Source organism: Bison bison, unplaced genomic scaffold, assembly GCF_000754665.1.
Source record: "Bison bison bison isolate TAMUID 2011002044 unplaced genomic scaffold, Bison_UMD1.0 scf7180017864484, whole genome shotgun sequence".
Classification (NCBI taxonomy): Eukaryota; Metazoa; Chordata; class Mammalia; order Artiodactyla; family Bovidae; genus Bison; species Bison bison.
Genome location: NW_011495044.1, coordinates 6,728,142 through 6,744,016, shown reverse-complemented (window position 1 = coordinate 6,744,016; position 15,875 = coordinate 6,728,142). Strand labels below are relative to the sequence as shown.

The following is a 15,875-nucleotide window of genomic DNA, read 5'->3' as shown; positions in this document are numbered from 1 at the left end:
ATTCACTAAGGCAATTTGGTGGTGCCAGCCAAAGTTTGCGGCCACCTGCCAAGCCCACAAATCCCCAAATTCCTCAGGCTGACTAGCACCCTATAAAGGGGCAGTCTAACTGGAGATGCCAGTGGGAGCAGAAAGTCTCAGTCTAAGGGGGGTTTGATTAAGGTTACCGTGGGAAGAAAAAAGGCGTGATTTTACCTGCTGGAAGTCTGCACACCTTCCCTAGCTTCACCCTAGAATCGTTCCTGGGTTTGAAAACCACTCTTCATGAAGGCTCTTTGTGGCTCCATTTTCAGTGGCCCTCTCTTCTCCAAGGCCCTTGGCACTAGAGACCAGGCTGATAGAAGCGGGTAGGTAGGGTGGGGAAGAGTGCGAGAAGAGGAAGGAAATGAGACTGTCTACCCTGTGGAGTAAACCTGCTCTTCACAACCACTCACTAGCATTTTAAGCATATCCCTGATGTTTTCAAAAGCCCCCCTGTAATCAGTCGCCCTCAAAAGGCAGATACTTCAACTAGAAAAATCTGTCAGCCTAAAACTCTGCTTCTTCACCACCCTCAACCTTAGGAGAGCAGAAAAGTCACTGACCCAAGCAGACCCAACACAAGCACAGCAGTGGGGAAGCAATATTTCAACCATGGGCACTTCCGACGGCCTTCACCGGGCTCCTGTTTTCCACCTCAGCTCCCAGGAGCCACATCTCAGGTGAGCCTAGGGTGCGCGCATGGGGAGGTGTCTTGGGACCCCACTGTGCTGCTGTCTCTCAGAAGGTGTAGAGAAAACAGCCAGGGACCTACCGCAAAGCTTCCCACAAGCTCAAGGCTGAGCGACAGCCAAGGACAACCCATACTCAGCAGCTGTTTTCCAGGGAGATGAACCCACTGTGGTAACAGAAGGTTCCTCCTGCCTTATCAACTTCTGCTGAGGTCAGTGGTCACCCAGAACCCACCAGTTTTTTGGACAGGAGAATGCAAAGGGTCAAAAAAGAAACGGATTCTCCTGACTAGACCCCAGGAGTGAGAAACCACTAGCTGCTTGTAGTAAACCCCACTTCTCTCCATGGCAGTCACATTTACCACCTCTGCCCTCTCATCCGAATCTGTCCCTGAACATCCTGTTGAAAGCAGGGCCCCTGGCTCCCAGGTAAATGATTACTCTAGATACTGTCTTGGCTGGCCCTGAGTAATGGTGCAGGGAACAGGAGAGTGACAAATGCAGATCTCGTCACCTTAGGGAGTGAAACAGGAAGGCGAAATCACGGCTGCTTTCTGCCCAACGTCGCTGACTCAATAGGGCAGCCCTGTGTGTGGCACCCTACTGCTTGCTCAAGGCAGGGACGAGGCCCTTGGGAGGCAGAGGCCTCGTTAGACCTTGGGCCATACCTAGTTTCTGAGTTCAGTGAGTGTGGGGAGCACTCGTGACTACATTAATATAGCCAGTTAAGAGAAACTTTCCATTTTAGTGTGGATTGTATTTTATGTTTTAAGAGGCAATGACTGACTCGGAGCCAAAGGCAGAGAGATGGATATAATTCTATACACAAATAAAAAAATTTTTTTCCCTATAACACAACTTAATGAAACATTCCAAATGAGATAACTTATTGCAACATTTCAGGCTTTTTGGTGGAAGGGGAATTTTTTGTTTTACCCTGAGTAGAAGATCATCGCTTTGTGTTTTTTTTTTTTTCTTTTTTCTGTTTAGAAATCATATGACTAAGCTGAGCAAGTCACATCCTTCTTTGCACTGTACTAGGCTGTATGCAAAATCCAGAGCGGTGAGAGGCAGAGATGGGGGGAGGGGGGGGCAACCAAAAGCCTGGCTGGAACCCAAGACCAGGATACCTGGCCTGCCGATGACATGCCAACCGAACATCACTCCCATCAAGCCGCACCTTCTCCTGATCAGCAAAATGCAGCTCTTCTGCTCCGAGGAAGAAGATACCATTCAAGGAAGGCAGACCACCAGCCAGCAACTGGCCATAAACCACATGTCCACTCTAGGACAAAACAGGGATGATCCCCAAGAAAAATTCATTACTGTGATCTGCAAGCCCTGGCAACCAGCAGAGAGAGAAGCGAGAACCCAGAGCAAACAGTATGATCACGTTGATAGAGCCTGCTCCGCACAGGTGTCAGGGACAGACAGAGAGCAGTCAACAACTTGCTAGGGCTCCGGAGGAAGCGGACAGTCCCCACAGCCTCGGCCCAGGATTTTGGATGCCCGTTTGTGATGCTGCTGGCTGCAGGGTGACATCAGCCATAGTCACCCTCAGCTCCACCATCACCAAGCACAGACCACAAAACCGCCTCGCCCGATCCCTGTCCAGCTCACGGCTGTCTGACCTGCCTTTGCCACATGCCTCTTGGATGGAGTGAGGGTCTGGCCTTGCAAGCAAGCTTCAGCCTCAAAAGACTCACAGGGCATCGCAACATCCAACACACTGAACTCCACTGCCCAACTACAAAGACCCCAGTGCAAGAGATGGGCAGCATCAGATTGATGGAAACCACACCCTTTCATTTAGAATTTTTATGCATACGAGTAACCTTAATTTCCAAGTTCACATGACAATAAGCAAAAGTGACATACAGTGCAGCCAAACAGTTCATTTATAACTTAGCCTTTTTTTGTGTTTTTGTTTTTTCCAAAGATCAGTTCATTAAAAATGGATGCTCCTGGGATTCGAATAAAGAAAATACGTCTGAAAGGTGAGGATTACAAACAGTAGATTTCTTCATCCTTCAAATTGCTGACCCCCACGATGTTACGCATCACACACCTCCTGCTTCCTGCTCGGCCTGTTCCAGGAGGGGAGCACATGCGGGCCTTTCACTTGGAGAAACTGCTGGTCAGGCCCATCTCTTCCTCTTCCTGCAGTAGTGCTTCAATGGGAATCAGATTGGAAGTGGTGTCCAGGCTCTGGAGGGACAGAAACTCTGACATATCTATGGCACGGAGTGGCTCTGTCTGCGGGTCTGAAGGAGTCACCGCCTGTCTGCTTTGCTCACAGGAGGAGGCGGCAGTGGAAGAGGATGACAGGGGGATCGGGGGTGGGGAGAAAGTCTGTGGTGGCAGCTTCAGGCTGGGCCCGTCAGGAGGCTGGGCGCTCAGCGTGGGAGGGGGCGGGGAAGGACAGCCCTTCCTCCTGCTGGCCGCCCGCTCCTTGGCAGAGTCCCGGCACGCGCACTGACACTGACAGGCCTCCTCTTGTTTGATGATGATCACAGGAACACTGAGGCCAATCTGCTGTACAGCGCTCCCTGCGAGAGAGGCGAGAGAGACTGCTCTTCAAGTAGCCGCAGGGCAAGGGCAAGGGCAAGAGGACAGGAGGGTGTGAGACTAGCTGAGCACCGTGGAGGCAGAACGATGGGAAGGGTTGGATGCCACGCTCCAGGTTTTGTTCTGCATTAAATTGGACCGCGTTCTTCCTCAAAAAGCCTCTGACACTCCCCATCCCCTCCAAGACAGAAAAGCCACACATCTAAATGCACCCTATTCTCCTAGCTTCATCTCTGGCCGCTCTCCCAGGCACCCACCATGCCAGCCACAGTGGACGCCTCTCTGCACGTTCTTCAAAGCTCTGGGCTCAACAGCTCGTCCTTCTGCCTCAATTCTTCTGGAGAACTTAACTCATCTCTGAGTTCATTCCCCTCCTCTCCCAATGCCTCCAGGCAGTGTTTGCAGCAGGCTTATACCTCAGGGCTGGCCCCAGGGCACTGTCGTGTGCAGAGGGCACTGTACCATTTAGCCCTGCCTGCCCCAGAGGCTCTGACTTTGCAGCCATGGTCTCTGACACATTTGTGCACACATTCCTCCTCTTTTTCCTATGTCTGTTGTGCACAAGCACACTCTGAACTTAGACAGGCTTTGTGTGTCTCAAAAGAGCTAGAGACCACGGGGCAAGAGAACAGGTTGGGGGCAAGGCCTGTCTGAGAACGAATGCTTTGGCGTTGCCACAAACTCACTGATGCCTTTGGGGGACTCGTTTCATCTTTCAGAGCCTAAGTTTTCTAATGTATAAAAGAAAAGAGTTTGAGAAAAAGGACCCTTTAGCTTTATAGGAGTTTCTGACCCAGATGCTATTTCTTCATTACTGTAATTAGAAAAGAGTCCAGTGAATTAATAACTTCTCTCTTTAGCATTAACTGTGATTCAGACTTTGTTCTGGCTATATTAAAGGCTACATGTAAAAGGGAAAGAACCATTACTAGTTAAAGAATGTTAAATGTGGTATTTATGCTATAAGTGCAGTAACTTTCAATAGCTTTAAGAATATGAAATACTCTAACAGAAAGATAATACATGATAAATGTAATTTAAAAGAAATTAAAATGTAATTTAAAAGAAATTAAAATCCAGGGCAAAGCAAGATTAACTAACTGTGCCTCAGGGGGCCCAGAGAGTTGACTTCCATTTACAGCTAACACAGAATTACGTACCTGTGCTACTGGCCACTGGTACTGCAGTGGTAAAAAACACCTTCTCAACTTTAGATGCTTGCTGCTGGGGGGAAAAAAAAATCACATTTATGGCTACTCAAATATGATAGATCCCCAAGGACATGACACCTCCCCACTTGTAACAGTCATCCATGAGGACAGAAAACCCTCAGTGTTCAGGATTTTTGCACTGAGCGATGTTTTGTTTGTGCTCTGACATGAGGTCACCACACTGCTGGACATTCAGTGCTAACAATGTAGCCGTCTTTGTCCCCTACTCCTTGGCTGTCTCCCAGCTGCTTAATCCAGTAGGTTCTATGTGCACAAAGGCTCCTCCAAGGTTGCTTTTCTCAAGTGGACGGTCTTCTCAGGGGGAGCCTGAGGGCTAGTTTCCCCTCTAAGTTCTCTACTCCCTGCTGACTCCCGAAGTTCTTTTTACCCCTTGAGGACTAAGCTGCATGCTAAGGACAGGCCAAGACTTCCTCTCATAGGCAGAAGACCTATGAAGGCCCTAGGCAGTATGGTGTAAGCTGCACAGGATGGTGCTCAAGGGTGAGCCCTGGACTTAGCCTCACGAGGATTCAAGTTCAAGCTTGGTCCCTTATTAGTTTTTGATGTCAGGAAAGTAATTTAACCTCTTAGTCTTGGTTTCCTCACCTGTAAAAACTGGGATGACAACCCAAAGACTCTCCCAAAGGCCCCAAAAGGATGAAATGAGATGATGCATATGAAGCCTGGGGCATACCATGGGGATTCAGCAAATACTAGCTGTACATATGATTACTAAGTAGGACCATCAAGTTGTGCCCAGAAACCACCCCTCACTTTAGTACACTTCCTATTCAACTGGCTATAGGGTTTTTGCTTTCTCCAAGTCATATTAAAAAGGGCTTTATCTTTCGTCCTTTTAAGGAAAATAAAAAGTGCCTCTAGGATGAGTCTAGGAGGAATATGAACGCAAGTTATAGGGGAAGACATTCTGAAACAATTATGGAGGAATGAGACTCACATACAAATACATGAAAGTGAACATGTGCTTAGTCACTTCAGTCATGTCCCACTCTTTGAGACCCTATGGACTGTAGCCTCTGTCCATGGGGATTCTCCAGGCAAGAATACTGGAGTGGGTTGCCATGCCTTTCTGCAGGGGATCTTCCCAACCTAGGGATCAAATCCAGGTCTCCCACATTGCAGGCGGATTCTTTACTGTCTGAGCCACCAGGGAAGCCCACATGAAAATGAACTGGGTGGAAAAATAATAAGCTGTTCCATGCAATTCCCCAGGGCAGCACAGATCCAGAAAAAGGAGATAAAGAAACCATGGATGCACGTGGTTGCCAGAGGGGAGGAGAGAAACAGGCGAGGGGGAGTAAAAACTGCAAAAGGCCAGTTGCAAAACACACACGTCATGGGTATGAAAGGTACAGTGTGGGGAATATAGGCAGTAAGTATGTAAACCTTTGGATGGTGACATGTGTGGTGGTGTCACATATGGTGACTAGACTTATCACGGTGATCACTTTGAAATGTACAGAAATATCACTGCGTTGTCTAACAGGAACAGAGGCAGGTCCATTGTACTTCAAAACAAACAGACTCACTGAAAGATCAGTTTTGTGCTTACAGGAGGCAGGGGCCGGGTGAGGAGATGGGGAGTTGGATGAAAGCAGTGAAGAGCCAGACCTCCAGTTAAGAGATCACGTACGAGGGGCACAAGGCACAATGTGATGGACACGATTAACACTGCTGTATGTGATATACGAAAGCTCCTTAAGCAGTGAACCCTGAAGTTCTCACACTCAGACATTTTTTCCTGTATCTTTAACTTTGTATCTATCATGTGATAATGGATGCTCACTAAACGTGTGTCAGATTATTATGCTGTACGCCTCAAACTTATACTCTGCTATCTATCAATTGTATCTCAATAAAACTGGAAGAAAATAGAAAAAAAAAATGCCATGATCATAAATGAGATAGTAGGATCATTTTCTGTATACAGCCATCTGCAAATAAAGAACAGTACAAATAATGGGAAAAAAAAATTTTTTTTGGCCGTGTCGTGTAGCATGCGAGATCTTAGTTCCCCAACCAGGGGCTGCCCTCTGCAGTGAAAGTGCGGAGCCTTCACCACTGGACTGCCTGAGAAGTCCCTGAAAATAATTTTAAATAATGAAAACAATAGTAACAACCAAAAAACCCAACCACCTGGAGGCAGGTTGGATCACAATGCTGAAGAGGCCGTTCTAAGGACTCTGGCCATCTGAAACTGGAACCAGGGTGCCTCCAGAGGTGGTGGCGCCCATCCCATTTATGGAACTTGAGTGCTCTTGCCATTTAGCTCCAACCTGCCTTTCCGGTTTGTTTGGCAGCATCATACATCCACCCAGACCTACTCCTGCTCAGTGCAGCCTTTCCTCCACTTAATTCCTGCTCACACCTCAAGAAGGCTCACCTGGCGCGTATGGCCACCCAGCAAGCCCTTAGTCTCTGAACCCCTCATCTGGCAGCACAAGGCAGCAATCAGGAGCATGGATTCTGGGACTGGTCTGCCTAGGCTTTGCCATTTATAAGCTGTGTGACCTTGGACTAGTCACTTAACTTCTCTGGGTCTCAGCTCTCCATTGATAACATCATATCTACTTCCTAGGATTGCTGTGATTAAAATACTTAACATGGCGGGGTGACATCTATATGTTTGTAGAGATACAAACATATACAGATGTTAATAATCATTTATCAATATTAATTTACTTACAATAACAGTACCACATTGATACAAGCTGTTAAAAATGAGGGAAACTAGGCTGGGGGTGGGCAGGGAGCAGGAAGTGTATGGAAGTTCTTACTATTTGTTTGATAAAACCTAAAAAATATATATAATCTAAAAATAAGGTCCCTAAGGTAATGATTGGCACGTTAGATCCTCAATTTCAATAGGTGCTTAGTTAGCACAGGAAGCCCAGACATACAGTAAGGGCTCCAAAGGTCACAGCCATTGTTATTTTTTATTACCATTATTTTTATTATTTGACACTTTATCTACTGGTAGCATTAACTTTCTTTTAGGCATTTTAGCCTCTTTAACTAGAATATAAGTTTTTATCAAAAAGAAATCATGTTTTTTTTTCATTTTTCCAGATTTCCAAGAGTATCCTGTGTGGTATCTGGTATACAGCAGGCCCTCAAAATATACTCAGCTGAACAACCACATCACGTCCTTAGCCATTGAGACCACACACTTGGGTAGAAAATGGCTCTACGATGGATTCTGGGAGCACGGATTACTTCTGACTTGGCCACTGTGGTCTGTTTCCATCTGATGAGGTCCCATCAGTCCCTCAGCCTAGGCTGGACTCTGCCTTGGAGAACGTTCTCGGGCTCTCCTGTCAGAGCTGACAGAATCAGACCACAGCTGAAATACCTAGGTAAATCTGAAAATTGTTTCTCTGGCCCTCTATTATAGGTATTGACCACAACATCCCGGGATTTACGCTGCTTGATCATGGGGCTGGTAGAATGATGTGTTTCGGGGTAGAAATGACAGCCGTTTTCCTTTTTTGACGTAAAGGCCTCTGAACACGTCACCCACCCATACACTTCGCCCACTGGGTCCCTTTCCACCTCATACTTACAATTTGCTCTTGAGCCTGCGGTGTGCTGGTGGCACCATTCAGTAGCCACTGTAAGTTCTGCTCTCCCATGACCAGGCTGGGCTGCAGGATAGCCGCGCTGGGAGTCGGGGTGATGGTTATAGTGGGATTACTGGTTAGGACAGAGTTGGCATCCAGGGGCAGAGTCTGGACCATGGCTGGCAGGGGCTCAGTAGTACTTTGTGGTTGGGGTGGTGCTGCCATGGCTGATGCCACTGCCGCTGCTGACGCCAAGGCCCCAGCAACAACAGAGAGTCCTGGTACGATGGGCTGCGGTGCCTGGAGGTGCGGAAGAAACTCTTGATGATTAGCAGCAAACTGCGTGCTGTGGGCAACAGGCACTTCTGGAGGTTGTAAGAGAGCAGGGGGGTTGCCAAATGCAGCTTGCTGGGAACCAGTTCCTAGGGAGGGAGCAGGCAGAGGAGCAGATGGTGCTGAGGCTGGTAGTAGAGGCTGGGGTGGCTCGGAGATGCCAGGCTGCAGTATAAGTGGAAGAGATAAAGATGCTGAATGTCTTGTGGATGGCGGAACATCACTGACTGACTCCGCATCACCATTAAAACTTTCAATCAAGGCAGCTGGCAAGAAAAAGAAATAGAAATATAGATACACATTCCAACCCTTATATAAGCCACAAAAACACAGTCTCTACGGGCCACACCAAAGACAGCTGAAGTCTGTTAGAGCTGATTCCTTCACTGCTGACAGGCTGGCTCTCTGCTTTTCATCTAATGACCCCTCTGGTCAAAGTACCAGGCTTTACCTTCAACCTCACTTTCTAAACATATAGACCTAGTATGGACCTAACCATAAAAAATATGTGTCCTGTGGCTTTTGTGGAAAAGAGATTAGACCTTCTTTTCTTGGCATATGACCACTGAACACACTTTCTAACTACTGTGAAGCTTCAGGGACATATTTTCATTTAAACACAATCTGATCTACATATCTGAAGTTTGGTTTGTGGATTCTACCCACTCATGAATGGGGTGTCACATCAGAAGAAAGTGCTCACGACTCCTCTCACTTTTTGAAGTCAACGAAAACTTTTGGAAAAGGGGACGTTCTTCATTTGAGGGTCCAGGAAAAGTAGATCCTCAAGGAAACCCTTGATGAGGGAAGCAGGGGAAAGAAAAAAATGGAATTGAGCTAAAAAGCCCATCCTTCTCTGATCCCTCAATGTAAGTACACTTCATTCAAAGGACCTGAAATATATCACTGTGCTTGACATCTACCGTGTCAACAAGTGTGAATTCTCCTTCCCAGTGCAGAGATCTGAGGGGGAAGAGAGTCTGTGCAACAAACCTGTCTGTTGAGGATCTTCCTGAATTGCCGGGTCATCTGACTTCTGGAACATTGGTCCAAAAATGATTGCTGGTGAGAGAGTGCTGAGGTTCTGGCCCTGTGTCAGAGACAGAGACAAATGTATGAGGCGCACATCCAGAAGCAGGTCTGCAGCACGAGGCAGCACAGAGCAGCAGGACGAGAATGATCTTTGGCTATGCTTCTGTTTCTAACTTCTCTCTTCCTAAGGTGAAAGCCTCAGACACTTCTCTTTTCCCTAAGCCTCAGACACTGAAGATCTGGGTCTTCAAACACTCTGAAGCTGGAGTTGACAAACTGACTTGCTGGCTGAATGCTTGTTTCTGCAGATAAAGCTATACTGGAATAGGCACTCTGGCTCACTTTTGAATTCTCTCTATAGCTTCTGCACTGCAATGGCAGAGCTGAGGAGTTATGCCGAGAATGTATGGCCACAAAGCTGAAATCATCTATCTGGCCCTTTACAAAAAAATAGTTTGCTGATCCCTGCTCTGAAAGATAAAATCCTACATGAAAGTGGGGTTGTATAATATCTATTACTCGGAACTTGCTTTTCTCATGTAATAATAATAATGTATTGTGAATATCTTTCAAGGTTATTATACAACATCTATAATATTCTAATATGTACCCATGGTGCTGAATCAAACAATATAAAGAAACCTAATAACAGACAATTATAACGGCCTTATCCTCACCACTGGCGTTCCAGTTTCGTTCTAACTTACAGTTAAGAAAAGGTCAGAGGCATTTTGAAAAGCTATGAAAAACCAAAACACCTAGATTCCTGAGGGCTTGACTCCTGCCAGGCACCAAATGAAATGACCACCTCTAGGCTTCCCTTTAGTTTATTTAAGGGAAGGGGAGAACAGTAATTCTTTCGGTCCACCTCCACTCTGCGTTCTGGAGAGCAAGAGTGACAAAAGCAAGATTCCAAGAAGTTCAGTGACGCTGATGGCCAGTGTGATATAGGGCTGGCCAAAATGTTTGTTCGTATTCTTTGTAACACGAAGGCAGAAACCTATGTAAGGCTTCCAGCCTCTAGTCCAGAGGGAGTGAGGAATCACAGGCCAAGAAAATGCCTTGAAACCTTTCATCATGACACAAAGTAGGAAATTATATAATTTATAATAATTTATGAAAGTGAAAGTCACTCAGTCGTGTCCGACTCTTTGCTACCCCATGGACTGTAGCCTGCCAGGCTCCTCTGTCCATGGAATTCTCCAGGCCAGAATACTGGAGTGGGTTGCCATTCCCTTCTCCAGGGGCTCTTCCCAAACCAGGGATCGAACCCAGGTCTCAAGCATTGCAGGAGGATTCTTTACCATCTGAGCTACCAGGGAAGCCCGAGAATACTAAAGTGGGTATATATAATAATATATATTATATATAATTTATAAAATATATTACATACATATGAATGTATAACTGAAACAAAAGTCTATGAAACAGAGCCTGTCCTTATGATCTGCAATGTCTTCTCTATTTTCTATTCTATTGCTGTTCTCAAAATGTTGATTATAACCCACTATTTCATAACCCAATATAGATGCACCATCCAGTTTGAAACATAGTGAGCTAACAACTTGCCACTAAGCCGCAAGCTTTGCAACTTCTTCATGGTTGTTATTTTTTTTGTTGTTCTACTTGTTTATGAATCATTACAGGAATAACACTGTTTAAAAGGAATGAGTCTGTGACTTCAGAAGATGATGTACAAGAATTTTCACAGCAGTACTACTGTAACAGCTCCAAACTAGAAACTTTCCAAATGCCCAAGGGCAGGAGACAGAACATACTCTTATATTCATTTAGTGTAATAACTGTTCAGGCGCTTTGCTGGAGCAGCCGTAAAGACATACCCCACATCCAAGGTAAGAGAAACCCAAGTAAGATGGTAGGTGCTGAGAGAGGGCATCAGAGGGCAGACAGACTGAAACCACAATCACAGACAACTAGCCAATCTGATCACACGAACCACAGCCTTGTCTAACTCAGTGAAACTAAGCCATGCCGTGTGGGGCCACCCAAGACAGACGGGTCATGGTGGAGAGGTCTGACAGAATGTGGTCCACTGGAGAAGGGAATGGCAAACCACTTTAGTATTCTTGCCTTGAGAACCCCATGAACAGTATGAAAAGGCAAAAAGATAGGACACTGAAAGATGAACTCCCCAGGTCGGTAGGTGCCCAATATGCTACTGGAGATCAGTGGAGAAGTAACTCCAGAAAGAATAAAGGGATGGAGCCAAAGCAAAACAACACCCAGTTGTGGATGGGCCTGGTGATGAAAGCAAGGTTCGATGCTGTAAAAAGCAAAATTGCATAGGAACCTGGAATGCTAGGTCCATGAATCAAGGCAAATTGGAAGTGGTCAAACAGGAGATGACAAGAGTGAACATCGACATTCTAGGAATCAGCCAACTAAGATGGACTGGAATGGGTGAATTTAACCCAGATGACCAGTATATCTACTACTGTGGGCGGGAATCCCTTAGCAGAAATGGAGTAGCCATCATAATCAACAAAAGAGTCCAAAATGCAGTACTTGGATACTATCTCAAAAAGGACAGAATGATCTCTGTTCGTTCCCAAGGCAAAGCATTCAATATCATGGTAATCCAAGTCTGTGCCCCAACCAGTAATGCTGAAGAAGCTGAAGTTTAACAGTTCTATGAAGACCTACAAGACCTTCTGGAACTAACACCCCAAAAAGATGTCTTATGGGGGACTGGAATGCAAAGGTAGGAAGTCAAGAAACACCTGGAGTAACAGGCAAATTTGACCTGGGAGTACAGAAAGAAGCAAGGTAAAGGCTAATAGAGTTCTGCCAAGAGAATACACTGGTCATAGCAAACACCCGAACAGCAAGGAGAGATAAGAAAGCCTTCCTCAGCGATCAGTGCAAAGAAATAGAGGAAAACAATAGAATGGGAAAGACTAGAGATCTCTTCAAGAAAATTAGAGATATCAAGGGAACATTTCAGGCAAAGATGGGCTCGATAAAGGACAGAAATGGTATGGACCTAACAGAAGCAGAAGATATTAAGAGGTGGCAAGAATACACAGAAGAACTGTACAAAAAAGATCTTCACGACCCAAATAATCACAATGGTGTGATCACTCACCTAGAGCCAGACATTCTGGAGTGTGAAGTCAAATGGGCCTTAGGAAGCATCACTATGAACAAAGCTAGTGGAGGTGATGGAATTCCAGTTGAGCTATTTCAAATCCTGAAAGATGATGCTGTGAAAGTGCTGCACTCAATATGCCAGCAAATTTGGAAAACTCAGCAGTGTCCACAGGACTGGAAAAGGTCAGTTTTCATTCCAATCCCAAAGAAAGGCAATGCCAAAGAATGCTCAAACTACCGCACAATTGCACTCATCTCACATGCTAGTAAAGTAATGCTCAAAATTCTCCAAGCCAGGCTTCAGCAATACATGAACCATGAACTTCCAGGTATTCAAGCTGGTTTTAGAAAAGGCAGAGGAACCAGAGATCAAATTGCCAACATCTGCTGGATCATCAAAAAAGCAAGACAGTTACAGAAAAACATCTATCTCTCCTTTATTGACTATGCCAAAGCCTTTGACTGTGTGGATCACAATAAACTGTGGAAAATTCCTCAAGAGATGGGAATCCCAGACCACCTGACCTGCCTCTTGAGAAACCTGTATGTAGGTCAGGAAGCAACAGTTAGAACTGAACATGGAACCACAGACTGGTTCCAAGTAGGAAAAGGAGTACATTAAGGCGGTATATTGTCACCCTGCTTATTTAACTTCTATGCAGAGTACATCATGAGAAATGCTGGGCTGGAGGAAGCACAAGCTGGAATCAAGATTGCCGGGAGAAATATCAATAACCTCAGATATGCAGATGACACAACTCTTATGGCAGAAAGTAAAGAAGAACTAAAGAGGCTCTTGATGAAAGTGAAAGAGGAGAGTGAAAAAGAAAAGCTCAACATTCAGAAAACTAAGATCATGGCATCTGGTCCCATTACTTCATGGCAGATAGATGGGGAAACAGTGGAAATAGTGGCTCTAAAATTTATTTTGGGCTCCAAAATCACTGCAGATGGTGATTGCAGCCATGAAATTAAAAGACACTTACTCCTTAGAAGGAAAGTTTTGACCAACCTAGCATATTAAAAAGCAGAGACATTACTTTGTCAACAAAGGTCCGTCTAGTCAAGGCTATGGTTTTTCCAGTGGTCATGTATGGATGTGAGAGTTGGACTGTGAAGAAAGCTGAGTGCTGAAGAATTGATGCTTTTGAACTGTGGTGTTGGAGAAGACTCGAGAGTCCCTTGGACCGCAAGGAGGTCCAACCAGTCCATACTAAAGGAGATCAGTCCTGGGTGTTCATTGGAAGGACTGATGCTGAAGCTGAAACTCCAATACTTTGGCCACCTGATGAGAAGAGCTGACTCATTGGAAAAGACCCTGATGCTGGGAAAGATTGAGGGCAGGAGGAGAAGGGGACAACAGAGGATGAGATGGTTGGATGGCATCACCGACACAATGGACATGGGTTTGGGTGAACTTCAGGAGTTGGTGATGGACAGGGAGGCCTGGCGTGCTGTGGTTCATGGGGTCGCAAAAAGTCGGACACAACTGAGTGACTGAACTGAAACTGAGTAACTGTTCAACAATGAGAACAAATAATCTATATATTATTTTATGCAATAACATGGGTTAATTCCTCAAACAAAATGTTGCAAGAAAGAAGCCAGGACTAACGAGTATAGGCCACATTCAAATTATAGAAAACATAAAAACAGGCAAAATTCATCTTAGGTTGTGAGAAGCCAGGATAGTGGTTATCCTTAGGAAGAGGTAACGGCTGTTAAGGGACCTGATGGGGGTTTCTAGGGTATTGGGAATGTTGTACTTGTTGATTTGCATGCTGGTTATGACACAGGAAGGGGCAGGGCACAACCTTTAAAAGAATGGCATGGCCTGTTGTTGTTTAGTCGCTCAGTTGTGTCCGACTCTTTTGCGATCCCGTGGAACTGTAGCCCACCAGGCTCCTCTGTCCATGGGATTTCCCAGGCAAGAATACTGGAGTGGGTTGTCATTTCCTTCTCCAGAGGATCTTCCTGACCCAGGGATGGGACCTGTGTCTCCTGCATTCCCAGGCAGATTCTTCCCTGCTGAGCCACCAGGGAAGCCCAGTGGCATGGCCTGAGGACACAGCATAAAGTGATTACAAATAACTAGGTCCAAAATGGCCATGAGTTGTCTTCCATAAAGGTCAAACAGTGGGCAGTGGCCCAATTCCTGGAAATCCCCACCCTTTCCCCAAGATAGCTGGAATACTCCTCCTACTCATTAGCCTATGTAATTACCACCCCTATAAATTCGGACAGCCCAATACCCTGCTGCCTCTTGGGCCTCTCTTGCCTTCCGAGATGGTCCACACTCTTGAGTACTCCCTCAAGAGTTTGCTCCCTGAAGAGCCCTTCTTTCACTCTACTATGGCTCACTCCTGAATTCCTTCCTGCACAAAGCCAAGGACCTACACTTGGTGGCCGTCCAGGGGACTCAGATGTGACCATCCTCTTGTCCCCACACTTTCCCTCCTGCGACAGTTACAGGAATATGATGAACTGTGATGACTCATCAAGCTGTACATTTATGACAGGTGTACTTTTCTGTATGTATATTATACCTCCATAAACAGGTTGGTTTTTTTTTTAATTAAAAAAGGTAAGTGCCAAAGGGACTGACTCAGCCACTGCCAGGCTTCAGGGCAATAACCCTGGGGGCAGAGCGAGCTGGAACCACCCCCTCAAGTTAGGAGTGAAGAACAGGTTGAGCCTCTGTGGCCTGGAGCAAGAGACATGAGAACACTGAGCTGTTTGGGAACAGGATGGATCCTGAGGCTCAGGGGCCAACAGGCCCAGTGGGCCGTTCCTCAGAGCTTCAGCCCAAATTCACACCCAGGACACACAGAAACATGTAGGCTGCCCAGGAACCTGGAAAATGATGATCTCATAAAAATATATCATTTAATTTTAACTCATTATCATTTCTTTTAAAGCAGGCAAGGCAAAATCCATCCTATTCAAGGAACTTTGGTCTTAGTCTGAAAGACTAAATGCTGGAAGACAAGGACACAACATATAATTTGATCCCAGGGGAGAAAAACAGGGCTCTCTCTTGCTGTTGTAAATTATGGATAGAAAATGCTTTCCTTTTTCACAAGTTCTCAATGTCCCCTCATGTGGTTCCTCACCTAGTGACCTCAGGGCTCCAGAAAGCTCCTCAGTCATGTGTCAAGTCCCAGTCAGGGAGTGGATACCTCAACCATTTCCCATGATCTCTGATATTAAGGAGACATTATGCCCAGAAATCTTACCCCGTGTGGTTTAGAGGGCAATCTTGGCCCAGTACTCTTAGAGCATCAGCTCTGAAATGTGAATATGCCAAACAATCATACAAAGTGCTTTTT

General features: G+C 45.8%; 1 protein-coding gene across 2 annotated transcripts in view; it reads right to left on the bottom strand.

The window, feature by feature from the left end:
• Nucleotides 1-1,633: 1,633 nt before the first annotated feature.
• MTF1 (metal-regulatory transcription factor 1) overlaps nucleotides 1,634-15,875 on the bottom strand; it is a 40,587-nt gene continuing 26,345 nt past the window's right edge. The window contains exons 8-11 of one of the 2 annotated variants that reach the window (XM_010862769.1): nucleotides 9,397-9,493; nucleotides 8,074-8,669; nucleotides 4,439-4,502; nucleotides 1,634-3,259 (exon numbers count right to left, since the gene is read on the bottom strand). In XM_010862769.1, the coding sequence (XP_010861071.1) occupies nucleotides 2,829-3,259; nucleotides 4,439-4,502; nucleotides 8,074-8,669; nucleotides 9,397-9,493 (1,188 nt within the window). In that variant the 3' untranslated portion in view covers nucleotides 1,634-2,828. The remainder of the gene's footprint in view (nucleotides 3,260-4,438; nucleotides 4,503-8,073; nucleotides 8,670-9,396; nucleotides 9,494-15,875) is intronic. The other variant, XM_010862770.1, reaches the window with a different exon arrangement.